The 16,568-nt window shown below is 39.5% G+C and overlaps 1 protein-coding gene across 5 annotated transcripts in view; it reads left to right on the top strand.

Annotated features, from left to right (window-relative positions):
• The window catches only part of ARHGEF28 (Rho guanine nucleotide exchange factor 28), a 276,929-nt gene extending 261,037 nt beyond the window's left edge, over positions 1-15,892 (top strand). For all 5 annotated transcript variants that reach the window (XM_036763762.1, XM_036763753.1, XM_036763746.1 and 2 more), the window contains one exon: positions 14,735-15,892. In XM_036763762.1, coding sequence (XP_036619657.1) covers positions 14,735-14,895 — 161 coding nt within the window. In that variant the 3' untranslated portion in view covers positions 14,896-15,892. The remainder of the gene's footprint in view (positions 1-14,734) is intronic.
• Positions 15,893-16,568: the final 676 nt, after the last annotated feature.

Here is a 16,568-nt window from a genome sequence, read left to right as displayed (position 1 = left end):
AACTAGTCTGACTATTTGTGCTAAGGCATAAAAAATGCTATTATAGAAAAACCCAGAAACGAAAAAGCAAATTTACCCAATATACATAGTGCACATACATTTCGAATGCATAAATGGGTCAAACATTTAACTCTTCTCTTCTAATTGTGATCTATTCCTCAATTCTACTCTATTCTTTTGTTATTTGGTTATTTGAGTCGAGTCTGACTTCATGATACCATTTGGGATTTTCTTGCAGAGATACTGGGGTGGTTTGCAATTTCCTTCTCCAACTCATTCTACAGATGAGGAAACTGAGGCACACAGGGTTAAGTGACTTGCCCAGAGTCATGTAGCTAGTACATGTCTGAGGCCAGATTTGAACTCAGATCCTCCCAGTTCCAGGGCTGGCACTGTATCCACCGCACCAAGCTGCCCATGCATATGGCTAGGGATGATGTTTTCATCGTGGCTTGCCTTCACGCATCCCCTTTCATCTAAGGCTTATCAGCTTCCTCTCAAAAGCTAACAGATCCAACCTGATCCTGTCTCATGGTTATCCTCCTCATTTTGCAGCAAATAAATTTGTGCTTATGAGATTTCTCTGAGGAGCATAGCGAAAAATGCACCAAAGGAGGAGTCAGATACAGTCCCAGTTCTGTTACTAATTAGCTGTTTGACCTTGGGTAATTCTGCGTCTTCGTCTCTTCATCTGTCAAATGAAAGATTCAGACTAAACTAGATGTTCCAAGGCTCCTCGTAACTAACACGTCTTAAGTTGCGTGTGATTGAGCGACCATACTATATGCTAGGAAGGTGGTATGGCATAATAATAATAGATGCTGGACTTGGGAGTCAGGAAGTTCTGGGTTCAGATTCCTGAAAGGAGGCCAGTTATTTTTCTGGGATTTTTGTATCTGCTCTCACTTAAATGCCAAGATGAAGGACTTGAATTTTCCAGACTGCTTTAAGACTGAGTCAGTGACTCATTTGACTATAATTCCAAGAGGTAGAATTTTATATTGAGCAGTGTTGATCACTGCAAGAAATGCAGCCTTCTTTAGTTAGAAAAGTTAATGATTTCAGATTTAAACGACCTTAGGTTGAAGTAAATGACAAAATGAGGGGAGTCAGAATCCCAAGAGAACCGCGTCAATAGCAACATTCATTGCATTAGGTAGAATCCAATTAAAACATCAAATGAGAAATTCTAGGAATTTTATATTACCTAAAAGCCATTATTGCTTATTTTAGTCAAGGGCAAAGACCTTCCATGGCATTTCATTTTTATGCGTTTCTCTAAACTCAAATGAAACCTCATCCAGTGTGTGGCAGAGGTTCATGGCAATCATTTTCTTTTTCTTTCTTCTTTTTAATATTGAGACTGTCACAAACACACACAGGTGGCTGATCTTTCAGAGTTGTAGCAAAAGTCATCTAAGTCTGTTTGGCACCTAAAGGACGTAAGTCACTTTTGCTCATTTTGGCCCTTATGGATTGGTGGCAGAGAAATCATATGTCTGGGGTGGGGGTGGAGTGGGAAGTACAATGCATCTGGTAATTCTGTCATATAAGCATGTGGAAGATTATGAACTTTTTAACTTGGAGAGTCCTTCTATTTTCTAGTTCTGCCATTAACTTCTTGTACTCCTTTCATTTCAATGGACAGTTATTAAATGCTAGGTGACATAGTGGATAGAATACTACTTGGGGTCAGGAGGAAGCTTCTTGTTGCTTCAAATCTGGCTTCAGATTCTCACCAGCTGTGTGACCCTGGGCAAGTCACTAAACCCTGTTTGCCTCAGTTCCTTATCTAAAAAATGAACTGTGGAAGGAGATGGTAAACCATTTCATTATGTCTGACATGAAAACTCCAAATGTGGTCACAAAGAGTCAGATTGACTGAAACCACTCAACAGCAACAAGTATTGTGCTAGGTCCTAGTATGACAAAAATAAAAATGAGATGCTATATGCTCTCCTTGATCTTAAAGTCTGAGATGGGGTGGGGAGGGAGGGTAGCTTGTACACAGATAAGTAAATGCAAGGTTTTTTGAGGCAGAAGACAATAACAACTGGGGATGGGGAGGGGGCTGGCAGAAAAAAGCTTTACTGAGGAGGTGGTAGTGTCTGAGTTGAGCCTTGAAGGCCAATAAGAGATGAAGATGACCTAGAGTCACTGATGTCTCAATTACTAGGAAGATAAAGATTTGGAGTTGTTTGTGTCAACTGACAAACATTTCTATATACCAGGCAGGGAGGATACAAATGCAAAAGAGATACAAACACAAATAGGATACAAATGTAGTCCCTGCCCTCCAGGAGTTTTCATTCTACTGGAAGGATACAATAAGTTTTAACTTTTGTTAGATTAGTAATAAAGACAGCTTGCCCTTTAACAGAACATATAATCTCTGTTTTTATCTGCAGAACAGGACTAGCACCAACAGGACAAGTACTGTATCTTGGCTAAAACTTGGGTTGAAATCATTGGATAGAGATACAGCTCTATTGACATTAAGTAGAAAAATCCCTTGAGAAGGAGATTTTTAAAAATATTTCTACAAACCTCAAACTCCTCTAAAAGCTGACGTAAAAAAGTATGTTGAATGATGCTGGTGTCATGACACTGGCTTCCATGTATTGATTATCAGGGTAACAGAGTTGGAAAGGAACACAAAGGGCAAGACTGTGTTTATTACTAATATAACAAAAGGCAAAACTCAGTTCTCTAGTTATTTATCATTCTTCACCCCACCCAGAATCACAAAGTGATCTTGTTCCCCACCTGGGCCAAAACTTTACTTATGTGGAAAGAGCACTGGGTAACGGTCACATTAACAATTATAACACTAACTAGAATTCAGATAGCACTTTAAAAACTTGCAAAGAGCTTTACACTTGTTGTCTCATTGGATTTGTGATTATCCACATTTTTAGAGATAAAGCAACTGAGGCTGAAAGAGATGAAGTAATCTGCCCTGGGTGATACAGCTAGTAAATGTCAAAGGCAAGATATGCACTCTGGTTTTCATGATTCCAGGTCAAACACTTTATCTACTGTGCCATCTAGTTGCTCTAGGAAATCTACTGAGTTATTTTCCACACCTAAAATATCATGGGGATCCAATGAATATGCAAAAGTCAGTAACCCTGGTTGCTTTCCTTCAAGTCTAGTGTCAGTGTCTCATTGTTGGGTGGAGATATCCTTGAATTGTTGAAGGCTGAACCAATAAAATACTAGTTCTGTTAGGATCTACCAACTAGAATGGCCTCAGACACGACACTGCTGGTGAGCTGTGTATGTCTGTCCTCTGCAGACTTGCCTTGCTAAATTATAAAAGACTCTTGCTGGAAAGTTAGCCACCAGTTAAGCAATTTTTTTTAGCCATATCAACTCACGAAGCCTGTCTCCTACACACAGAGGTTGCCCTCTGTATCGGAAGTATCTGCATTGGTGAACTCACAGATCACTGAAGGAATCAAGGAAATAACAATAAAGGGGTTCTATCCAAACTTTAAAAAAAACAATTCTGGACCTGTGATTTTTATGGGAATAAGGAATTCCTGATGTAATCACTTCTATCAATGCAGATCAGCAACTCATCCATAATTTATATAGTCTTAGAGAGCCTGGCACTGGAATGGTCAGGTGCCTTGCTCACAGTCACACAAAAAGTATCTGATAGATACTTTCAGGTACCTGAAGTCTTCTTAAATCCAAGGTTGTCACTCTCAAATTTCCAGCTGCTTCTCAGGATTCAAACATTATCAGTATGAAAGTTGAGTTGAACAAACTTGGGGTGACTTCCAGATTTAAATTGGGAGTGAACAGGGCAGGGAAATAACTAGCATTTCCAAATTCTCCATGGGTTTGTTGCTGTAGAGTCATTTCAGTTGTGTCCAACTCTTCGTGACCCCATTTGGGGTTTTCTTGGAAAAGATACTGGGGTGGTTTGCCATTTCCTTCTCCAGTTCGTTTTACAGATGAGGAAACTGAGACAAATAGGGTTAAAGTATCTGAGGCCAGATTTGAACTCAGGAAGATGAGTTTTCCTGATTCCAAGCCCAATGCTTTATCCACTGCACAACCTAGCTGCCCCTATTGGTTCCTAGAATTTGATTGTGAAAAAAAATGTTTTCTAGTAAAATAGTATTGTTGTAGATTGCCCCACATAGTGGCTGCTAGTCATTCCCTGCATCCAGAGGGGGCATTAGAAATGTCTGAGTGGCACAGGGACATTTTAATGACCAAATAGGGTACATAATTCATCTGGAGGGAGTTGAACAGCAAAGATACAAATCTATATACTCAAGGCCAGGCTGCCCTAGGAAAGGTTACAGTTTGGCTTTTGGAAATAACAGCCGTGAAATACTTGTATATTTATATTAATAAAAATGTAAACCAGAACACTTGATCACATTAAACAAGACTGAAGCCAAGCCCAGAGAGACGTGGTGTTCTGTGTGATGGGTTTAGAGGGGAGCGTGGAATGGGATGACAGGCGAATAGTCTGCAGCTGAATTCAGTAGTAGACTAAACATTTTGCTTCTAGCTGCCTTGAACTTCTGGGTGCTGGGCTCTGGGGTGCACTGTTGAGCTAAATTTAGATCTTGGCAGGCAATCTGGACACTATAATAGAAAGAGGGCAGGTGGCACTGCATTGTAAAACAATTAAATCAAAGCTTTGTATAAAAGTGATACTGATTTAAAACTTATATCGCTCCATAGTAGGGCATGTAGACGAAGGCTATAAATCAAAATCTAAGTAACAAGAAAGATAGAGAAACCCCGTGCATACCTCAAAGCCCATTCGGTGAGTGCCCAGGTACCTCGTTGAGGGCTCTCCTCACAATAGCAGCCATGGTAGATGAGATGAAGCACAGACCTCTGCAATAACATCCTCTTTCATTTATCATTTGTTAGTCCAAACATTGTACTTGGAGAGCTGAAATAGACCGTGGGTGGGCTTACCTCAGAGATGTGTTGTTTGGAAGGAGAGAGATAAGCAGTGGGCCATTATTGTAAAATAGTGCTAAAAAAAAGCAAGAACCCCAATTTTTTTTTAAAAAAAGTAAATGCATTTTAAGACACTGGACTGAATTGTATTCCCTAAATGTTTAGAAACTGAACTATTTTGAACCACTGGACTGCCATTTGGTGAGTGACAGAGGGGCAGAAGAAAAAACACTGGATCTGGAGTCCAAAGACCAAGGTTCTGGCCCCACTGCCATCATTTGTTAGCCATGTAACCCTGAGAAAGTTACAAGTTCTCTGACCCTTAGCTTTGTCATCCATACACTGGGAGTCAGCCCTGGTCTGCCTCTTTCAGAGCACTATTATAAGGAACAAATGAGAAAATGTGTATGAGAGTGCTGTATAATCATGGCATGGAATATAAATGCAAGCTAATATTATTATTACGGTCACCATTATAATCATCAGCATCATTGTTCTATTGTAAATGGTGACCTTGTGGCTTGAAATTACTAACGCACTCCCCAATTTAGGGATCATTTTATTCATTATTCACATGGCACAGAATTTCCTCTTAAATTGCATGTATAGTCCAGCCTTGAAAATAACTAATTATCCAGCTGCCCAGAGGGAACAGTTTATGAGGGCTAATAGCAGAGAATGCTGATTTCACTTATTGGCAAATCTCAACTGTCCAGGAACTGATTTGCATAGTTGTGTATTTTTCTCTCTTTTTATTCGGCCCTCCTGTCAATTCCTTACTTGTTAGAAACCCTTTGGGGGCAGGGGCAGGGGATGATCAGACAGAAGTGGTAAAACTCAACTGACAATCAGGACATCGAAAATGATGGCTAATGAGAGGAAAGCTGGGGATTGTCTCTGGATTTAAATTTGCTTTGTCACACCCATCCTTCTTTACTATTGATAATTTACAATTCACAGCATTTTGCTGGGCATACACACCTACAGGAAGGAAATAATCATAACATATTTAAATGGACTGATAATTTTTTAAAGCCTTTCATTCGGAAGAATGATAAAGAATCATTCTTCCTAAGGACTTTTAGCAGACTGAATGTTCCTACCAGGACACCTCTGACTATGGAGATTTCTCTGTAGGGCCAAACTCTGGAGGGTAAATAAAACAATTTGTGGCATCATAGAAATAATCATTGGTTGGTTGTTGTCTTTTGTTCTTGAAGAGGACCAAAATGACACCCCTATGTTGGAGTCAAGGTACAGTGTGTGACTGTAGCTGATCAGACGAATACAAGCTCAGAAGGCTCTCCCACAGGGATAATTGTAGAGCTTCCCAGGGGAATGCCTTCACGGGCAACAGCATACATTTGGATGTAGAAGTTCTTCTGTGTAAAGAAATCAGTTACTTTAATAGTCACATGTTATATAGTTGTATAGAGTGTCTTAGTGGTTCCTCAGAAGACAATGGCAAATTTCCACAATTCTACACTATAGATAAAGCTTCTAGGATGAGACTGGGGAGAATAGAGCATTTGAATAGTAGACACTTTCTCCATAAGTTTATTATTTCAGAGAACTAGGAACAGGACAGTCATCAACAGAACAGTCAACTATCCACTTCTATCCCATTTGCAAAGCTAATCCAGGGCCTGAATTTACAGTGCTGCCTCTTTAAAAAAAGTTAGTAAATATAAATCCTGACCCAAGCTTTGCTCTGGTAAGTTTAAGTTTTTAAAATTATTTCTCTTTATTTCATTAAACATTTCCCAATTAGATGTAAAAAAAATTAGCAATTACATTTTTTAAAAAAAATTTGAGTCTCAAATTGTCTTCTTCCTTCCAGTCCCTTTTCCCTTCTTGAGAAGGCAAGCAATTTTGTTTCCAAATATATGTGAGGTCATGCAAATCATAGTTCCACATTAGCCATGTTGCAAAAGAAAACATAATAAAAATAAAGAAAGTAAAAAAGTATGCTTCAACCTGTAGTCAGAGTTTACCAGTTCTCTCTCTGGAGGTGGACAGTATCTTTCAGCAAGAGCCCTTTAGAATTGTCTTGGCTTATTGTCTTGATTAGAGTAGTTAAGTGTTTCACAGTGGATCATCTTTGTCGTATTGCTGTTACTGTGTATAAGCTCTGGTGAGTTTAAATGTGAATCCTCCCAGTCACAGGAACCTTCCATGCTTACTATTGTGATGGCCCCAACGCCATCACGATTAAATTGTACTTGAATTCTTTTCCTTAGAAACAAAACACCTTGATGACAAAAAGCTTTGTGAATGCAAGTTTTCTGACAATAAGATAGCAAGAAATAGTGGATAGTAGATTTGACGTAGAGGTGAGAAGACCCAGGTTTACGTACCAGCTCCGGTCCTTACTCACTATATGAGTGGACTTTCCTATGAAGTCATGCAGTTGTCCTTCATTCTCAAAGAGGAGTAAAATAACATCACCGTGTTGGGGTCAATGTACAGTGTAACCGACTGTGGCTGATCAAGCTCGGAAGGCTCTGCCACAGGTTGGGCACAAATAGTCCACATGAACATTTGGCGTGGAGATGGCTCTAAATTTGTACATCTCGCATTTCTTTTGACCTGCTTGTGCTAATTTTGGCCTGACAATTAACACCAAGAAAACAGGTTCTCCATCAGCCTGCACTGCACCAACCATACATGGAACCATCAGTTAGAGCAAATGGAGAAATTCTGAGTGCTGTGGATAAGTTCACTTACCTTGGCAGCATACTTTCCAGAAATGATGATGATTGACATTGCTGATAATGAGGTTGCTGTACACATTGCCAGAGCTAGCTCAGTGTTTGGAAAGCACCAAAGGAAAGTGTGGGAGAGAAGGGGTATCAGACTGATTACCAGACTGAAGATCTGCAGAGCCGTTGTGCTGACCTCATTGTTGTAGGCCTGGGAAACCTGGACAGTCTACTAGTGCCATGCCAGGAAATAGAATTGCTTCCATTTGAATTGTCTTAGGAAGATCAAGTCATAAGCACTCAGAAGGTACACTGGTGTGGAATCTTCCCTCTCCCTCACCCTCCCACCCCTTACCATAGCCCTGGGACAAAATCATAGGTCTGCTAACAAAATCATAGATCCTGTGCATGTTCAGTATATTTATGGTGGTTCTGAAGTTAAACCACAAAAAGAGATAGTGCTAATGAACTTGGAGGCATAAATACACTCCAGAAGAGGAGTGATCAGGCATGAAATATAAACCTGATTAGCATCAATGGCTTGAAATGAAAGAGGGTGAAGTAGGATTGTCAGTAACGGACAAGATTTGATAGAGAATTAAAGAAGCTAAAAAATGGGATAATGGTGGCCTGGGAAGGAAGTTTTGGTCAAGAAGTCAAGAAGATGGTGTGTAGAAGAAGAGAACAGTCTGCTGACCCAGCTTTTCCAGAAGCAGTGGTTGTGATTGGATTACGAGACAAGGGAAGTTGCTGGTTGTAGCCTCCACGGAAGCAAATAACTTGGGGTTCCAATGGCTTGAAGGACATAATTTTCTTGTGGAAAATGATGGGGAGTTCTCCCGGAGCTAAGCCACTGTCTGGCAATAGCAAGGATTAGATTAAGAGAACTAGTCAGCCTCAGGTTAAAACAATGTGTTCTAAAGAAAAGTTCCATTTATAGGTGAAACACACCAAGTTAACTTCTTTACTAAGCAGTACACCACAAGATAGATTTTGCATTCTTAGCTTCTGACAGTGTGATGTGGGGGATGAGACAAAGAAGAAGACAAAAGGACATTGTCCTATCTCCTCAGGTGGTTGGACTTGAGGGTGGAGCTTCTGCAGTGAGTTGGGCACATAGTGCTCCATGGTAGCTGACAGATGAGTCAGAAGCAGAGAGGACACTGGGTTGCCATTGGCGTAAGCTGTCACTGTCACTCAAAACCAAGAATACTGATATCAGGTTAGTGCTAAAAATAGACATTAAACATTCCAAACTGAGGCAGTAACTGGAAATGATTGCCAAATATGCTGAAGCTAGGCCAGAGATGCCAAGAGAGCACCATCAAGGATGCAGAAAGCTGAAGAGGCTATGGGAAAGTACACAGGTTACTTTATGTACTTTATGTACCTCTACATTTTTCTTTTACCTGTGTGTTATTGGGTGCCAACTTCACTGCCCTTGGTTTCCTAAAGAAACCGGCTAACCTGCATGTGGAAACTAGAGAGTGGTCTCATTTGGGATGAGTAGTGAGCTTGGGTGGACTCCCCTGTGGCAAACTTATGAGAAGGCATGGACAAGAGTCTCTCCAACATGGGCAGGCATGGATAGGTTTGGATCTGATCCAGAGATCAGAGATCCATTTGAATATTTGAGAAGTTAGGGAATCTTCTATTGAGGATGTACTTGGTGGTTTCCTCTTATCCTTTCAACTACATGCACGAGGATACCTGCACGAGGATAGGACCATTAAAGAAATGAAGTTTGCTTTGAGACACTTGGCTAAAAGATTTGAGGTGTCCTCACTACTGTGCTGTAGACAACTAGCTGGGCCTGAAGTTGGAAAGACTCATCTTCCTGAGTTCAAATGTGGCCTCAGACACTTATTAGCTGTGTGACCCTGGGCAAGTCACTTAACCTTATTGGCCTTATTTTCTTCATCTGTACAAATGAGCTGGAGAAGGAAGTGGAAAACCACTCTTTGCCAAGTATTTTTGCCAAGAAAACCTCAAATGAGGGTATAAAGGGTCAAATATGACTGAATAACAGCAACAGCACTTTGCTGCTAGTTTTGGGGGTTGGTATCTTATTGTTGCACTGATACCTTTTTCCTTTAATATTTCAAGAATCTGTAATTTTATTGGACTCTCTTCCAATCCAGACTATACTCCATCCCCTTATGACCCAATCAATAGTTTTATTGTTGCTGAACCTGGTGATGAACAACTGACTAGATGATGAGACCCTTTGAACTTAGCTACACGGACAAAAACACAGCTTATTGCTGGGTCTATGCTCAAGCTGGCCTTCCCAGTTGGGTGGGTTCTGTCAGACCTTTCATTTTGCTAGGATGATTTTTGGTAAACCAAGGTTGACACCACCATGATGAGTCAGATGCTTCAATGGAGGGATAGCTCTTTACTTACCTATACTTAAATAAATTTGTGATCTCATCCATGTCAGTGTTCCTTCTAACAGAAGATATTATAACCCATTCTTGCTTTCTCACCTATGTGACTTTATCTGTACCCTCCCATGAATCTTCCATAGAATGCTTTGCTACCCAGTGTTTTGAAAGCCCTCCTTAGGTGTTGTTGTTTGCTTTTTTGAGCCTAATTCACCCTATCTCACCCAGGCTGGAAATGCAACAGCCATTCATGAGCCTGTCCCCATTGCTGATAGGCATAGAAAATTTGACTTGCTCCATTTCTGACTTGGGCTGCTTCAACCCTCTTCAGGCAGCCTGGTAGCTCCCATCTCCCAGGGGCTCAGCTTCTTGGTGCCAGACTTTGTGCAGACGTCTGATTGTCTTTAGCCTTAAGGTAGTTCAGAACTTCCAAGTTCATGCAACCCACCAGCTTCATCTATCCCACTACCAGGCACTATAGGCATATACTACCATGCCCTGCTCCTTCAAGTCTTTTAACATTTCTTGGGTAGCCGTGTGACATTTGGTCTGTCCATCTATTGCTCTTCTTACCTGACCAGTCTGTGTCCTGATCAGATTGCTCCTGGATGATATATTTATATCTTCTGGATTAATTTATAAGAAGGGTGTCAGTAATGATATGAACAAAGTCATCCCTATTAGGGGTCCTTAAACGGGGGTTAACTTGTTTTTGAAAAATATTTTAATAACCACTTAAATATAATCAGTTTTTTCTGTAACACTGTGTATTTTATTTTATGCATTAAAAAATCATTCTGACGGGGGACCCATTACTATATCAGGCTACAAAAGGTGTCTATGATACAAAAAAGATTACGAATCTCTATCCTAGCCTTTGGACAAAAGTCACATTTAGCATATCAGCAGCCAAAAACTGAGTCTTATTATTCTCTACCTCCTTTCCCCTACATCACCAGAGTCACTGAAGAAGCCATTTTGTATTTTTGTTTCTTTCATGCATCCCATGGTCAAAGAATTCTGTACTGTCACCATTCTACAGGTCCTGGTCTCCAGGACTGGTCCTGACCCAGGCTGGTCCTCAAATAATAGATACAGTACATTTCTGATACAACAATAAAAGCTTTTCCAGCCTGGGAAAATGTGCCAGAGCTTAAGCTGAACTGGCATTAGCCTCTGAGAACTCAGGCTCACATCCATGCCATGATGAGGTATTGGAGAACTTTAGTGGAATATTTTTCTGATGAAAAAAATGTTTTCATATTCATCAATCCTGGCAGCGTTTTGCTTACATATGGAATTAGGTGATTAATTTTCCTTTTCAAAACTTTAGTCTCAAAACTCAATATGATTTTGTTTCAGTTTTTAATTTTTTTAAAGTTGGAATTCTACATGATCATTATTCTCTCTTGGGTAAAATGTGTGGACAAACGGGGCTGGCCTTGATAAATACACACTGGCTTTCTGGAGATATTTTAGGGATGAAAAAGAGTAATAAAATCAGGAATCATGAAACAGTTTCTAATTTCAAAGACAAACTGTTTGACCTTTCCTGCACAGTTCAGATAGACAGCAAGAAGAAACCACAATGAAGGAAATTGAGTTCCAGGCCAGGTGACATACAATCAAAACAACGCACCATGATCAGTCTGAAATTACAGCGTAACTCATTTGTTTTTGGCTGCACTTGTAACTCACACCAGTCACGTGGGGACGAAATGATTATTGATTCTCTTCTTCTAATTTTTTTTCCTCTTAAGGGTTTCTCCCAGTTTCTTTATTCACCAGTGTAAAAAATGTGATGCATCAATTATATTCACCAAAAATTACACTCACCAATATAAAAAAATTCACCAAAGTAAAAACTCATAATTTCCACTGAAAGAGATACAGGATGATTCACATTTTGTGCTTTGGCCCCACTGCAAACAGACTTCTCCTTGAAAAATCTAGGCTTGCCTGAGACTTTTGAACATCTAGAACCTCCAGTGAGATATTCTCGAATTTCTTTCTTTCTCCACTCCCTGTCTCACATATTCTTATAAGCAGTCTTTTCTCAGTTGCCTTCTTCAGCTATAGATTTCTCCTTCTCAGTGTAGGGTTTCATGGATCATGCTCACAGTTTCTATCCATCAGAATCTGCTTTAAAAGGCAGGGTTTAGGTTTACCCTTTTGGACTCCGAAGGAGTTTAATATTTATGGCAGTCATTTTGTTAAGAATACTGGCAATGAGAAGTGAAATCTCTTCGATCAGGAATCAAGAGGAAATTGAAAGTCTGTTGTAAAATCATCAGAAAGGTGAACTCAGAGCAAGCAATATAATCTGGCTTGTAGTTTCTCTGCAAGATGGAAATGAAAGCTTCATGGTTTTTGCTGCTGTTAAACAGAGGCTGCTGACTCAATATCTGTACCAATTTCTGAGACAGTCAGAAAATAATTTTCAGATTTCTTTCAGATAAATGATCCTCACAGCATTCAACTGAAGTTAAAGAAGTATACCTTCTATGCCTCAGGTCTACATCTATTAAAAAGAGGACAAATTTATTTACCTAAGGAGCCACAGTATATTTATTCACTTCCATTTATTTATTTCATTTATTCAACAATTGCTAGGTGCTTTGGGAAATACAAAGATGTCCATCATCATCTCAGTGACAGAAGAAGGAAGAGAAGCTAGATCTCTTTAAAAGGCTATATCCTTTCCCTCTCAAAATCCAGAATCTTTTAATTATATGGAGAATGGAGGGTTAGCCTAGTTTAAACTTCAAACTTTGGTAACAGCTTTGTCTTGAGCTTTTAAAAATTTCCGCCATATCAGACAGGTAGCATCTCTCCAGCCTTTCTGTCATTTATAGTTTCTATCACTAACTCCAGCCTCATAGGACGAGGTGGTTTTTACAAGATTTTCAGCATTTTGAAGTCTGGTCATTATTTCCTGAGCAGCACCCTAATGTGAACAGAGTTATTTTTCTTTCTACTCTTGGCACATTCTGCATTTAAAGAGGCATTGATGGCCTACCGCCTATGCAGGGCCACCTCCCTATGGGCTGTTTGTTAGCTTTCCTGGAACAATTACCCTGCCTGCCCTTGGCATGTGCTTCCCAAGTGACAGCTTATTGCTTCATAGGAGACCAGCTGCTCTTCCCTTACCAGCCCCCAGGCCTGTTGCTGCCACCAAGATAGGGGCGGTAATGGAAGAGATAGAGGAAAGCAAAGGCAGCCTGTACCTCCTGGAGGCGAGTTGGGGTGAGGTGCGGGTGGGGGAAGGAGAAGTCATATTTGGACCAAATTAGGCCTCACTACTATCTCGGTAGCAGCCAATAGTCACCATCAGTGGATCATTCCAACATGAGAGATGTTTACTACATGACAATGATATAATATTTGCATTTTTGAAAGCATTCATCAAACTATTTCAAGTGGAAACTGATTTCAAATAATGAGGGAGATTAAACTGAATAACAGAAACTTTGCCAAGCCTTGCTACTTTGATGGTTTTGTCAGTGCCTGGGGAAAGAAGAGGTCGTGGAATAAAGACAATGTTAGCATGGTCTATGTCTCAGTGGAATAAGTATCTCTGTTCTTCCCCATTTCCACCTATGCAACTTTTATTTTTCAAAGCACTTACAAATATTATCTCATTTGAGCATCATAAAAATCTGTGAAATAGGCTATCTCTATTTTATTGATGAAGAAACTGAGGCACCAAAAATTCATGTGACTAGCCTCAGGTCACATAAGCTCAGGAGAGCCCAGCTTGGATTACAGTCTAGTGCTATTCCTAAGGAATTGGTCATTGTTATGGTTTGGCCAGGCTAGTGAGAATAATAATAATGATGATGATGACTCACATTCACATTGTGCTTTAAAGCTTATGAAGATCAGAGTGTCAGGGAAACAGATTGCAGAGAAAGTAATTTTGTGCATCTACCTTCTCCTTATGCCCTCTTCCTCCCCCGAATGAAATTCAATGTCAGTGGGTTTCATCAGTAAATGACAGAAGCAGCAATATAGTGATGTTGCCAGGCAACTACACAGACACAATAATGAAACCATAGGAAGTCTCACCATCATTGGTAATAGAAATGATTTACTCTGAGAGTCTTAACTGTTGCAGTTAGATGATTTCTATTACTGTTAAATGATTTGGATAATAGTGAGAATGGGAAGAACCTCTTCTTCCAGTCCTACTGTGCTTCCACCTCCTGGATACCTGTTAACCCCTAGAAATCAAAAAGAAATCACAGAGCAGTAGGCCTATGGTTGGACATCCCAAGAGCTATTCTTGGCTTTGAGATCTTCACATAAAAGATTCCATGTAAATGTAAAATACTATAGAGATTTGTGTATAGTGTGCTCATGAGGTTCTGAATCCTTTGTCCCAATGGGCAAGTCTAATGAGCCACAACTCACTGGCAAACATGCACAGCTCTGTCTGATTGGGCCTTTTCCAATAACCATTAAGGAATGGTACGTGGGGGCTGTAGATGGCTTCTGTGTCTATTTTATTCCCTCACTTATTAGTTAATGTGGCCATTATCTACATGACTTTTCTATCATCGGGCTTGCAGTTCTCAATAAAACACAGGCAAAACTAAGATGACATTGATTCTTTGAGAAATGGTCCATTTGGATTATTGGGCTGGTCCCAGCTGCATCTTCCTATATCAGGCACTCTATGAACATGTATGTATTTTTATGTTGCAGATTTGGAGGAGAATCAAAGTCAGTGCTCAAAAACACACAGTTCAAATCCCGGAAGTGTTCAGCCCTGGCAGGGTCCCGAGGCTAAGTTGAACTTGCCGTCTGCAAGCTTACGTGATGGGGACAATGGAGATGGAGTTGAAGAAAATATTGTTTACCTCTGATTGTGTGTTGTCATTGATTTTTGTCATGGTTGTTTCAAACAAAACACTAGCACTTTGGAGATAAAGTTGTATTTTTTGCTTTCCTATTGTGCGTAGTTGCTGTCTATAAGATCTATCTGCTTTAAGAATTGTATTTAATATTCTGTGGAAGACCTTTTTTGACATGAGTATAACAATTAAATTATTTTGAAAACACTCCTCTTATTTTAAAAAAATTAATCTTTAACTTATCACAGCCCCTTACAAATGCCTGATGGGGAAATCCAATTTAAATGAGCAGCAATATTTTAAACATCAGAGTGACATGATAAGAATTTCAAATTGTATTTCTGTCATCTTGAATCTCCAAATTTCTCTTAAAACTTTAATTTTTAAATGGTTTTAAAGACTGGTACCATGACTGGTAGGAGTACTTTTTTTTTTAGCAAGAGGCATTGATTTACTAAAAATGGTGACTACAGAAGGCTGATGAGAACAGGAGAGTCCCTTTCTCAACTGTCCTAAATGTGATGTTCTCACTTGAAGGCATAGGGATGAGTGAATCCTTGAGATAGGAATTACTGTGGTTAAGTGGTTACAATGCATCATTAAGCTACAATCCAGTATCCTCTTTCAACACAACCATCCAAAGGGACCAGAGATACTTGCCAGTCAACTATGAGTCATGTAGTGGAATTCTTGTTAGAGGCTTGGCCTACAACCTTTCAAGTGGTGTCTAGAAAACATGGACATCCATTTGCCACTCATCAAACAAAACCCTTCAATTGTTTTAAAGGGAAAAAAAAAACCAAACAAACTGTGCTACTGCTATAAAGTCCAATGCATGTCTCCTTGTTTTCCAGAAAGGAAAAATAGCCAGTCTCTCTCCTTTCCCCCCATCTTCAGTGTAATATCAGTGTTTGTGTGGTAGAAATAAACCAGGAAATATTTTCAACTCTTGTTCTTCAGAAATATTTGTATACTTTTTTGTCAGTGTCAATAAATATCTTATGCCTCACTGGTTCCACTTTGTAATTTCTGATATTTAGTTTCAGACCACAATGAAAAAACCCTCAAAACCTCATAGTAAAAGAAGAAACTTTCCAAGACATTTAATTGACCTTGGATGTCAACATCTATTGGGAGGGGTATTGGGGTCTAGAAACAAGTGATTTTTCACTTGAAGTTTTTGGTTTATGCCTAAATTATTATTTTATTTTCAATTATTTTTCAAACATTTATTTTCTCTCCTTCCTACCTCCCTTTCCACCTCCCCCCAAAGCAAACTAAAATGCATAATCAAACAAAACACATTCCCACATTGACCATGTCCAAAAATGTATATCTTATTCTGTATATTTTGTTTATCAAGAAATGGGTAGAATTCTTCATTGATCCTCTGTAATCATGGATGGTCATTACATTGATCAGAATTCTTATTTAAGTTATTTAATTTTGCAATGTTGTTATTATAAAATTAATTATTCCTTTAATTCTGCTCACTGCACTTTGTATCAGTTCACATAGATCTTCCCAGGTTTCTCTGAAATCATATCTTTTGTCATTTCCTATGGCACAAGAGTATTTTACTTTAAATCCCCATGGCATAGTGGCTAGACCACCAGTCTTGGAGTCAGGAATATGCTAGCTGTGTGGCATTAGTTGAGTCAATTAACATCTCAGTGTCCCAGATG

This window comes from Trichosurus vulpecula, chromosome 1 (assembly GCF_011100635.1).
Source record: "Trichosurus vulpecula isolate mTriVul1 chromosome 1, mTriVul1.pri, whole genome shotgun sequence".
Classification (NCBI taxonomy): Eukaryota; Metazoa; Chordata; class Mammalia; order Diprotodontia; family Phalangeridae; genus Trichosurus; species Trichosurus vulpecula.
The sequence above is the reverse complement of the archived record's forward strand: the minus strand, read 5'-3'. Positions and strand labels throughout refer to the sequence as shown.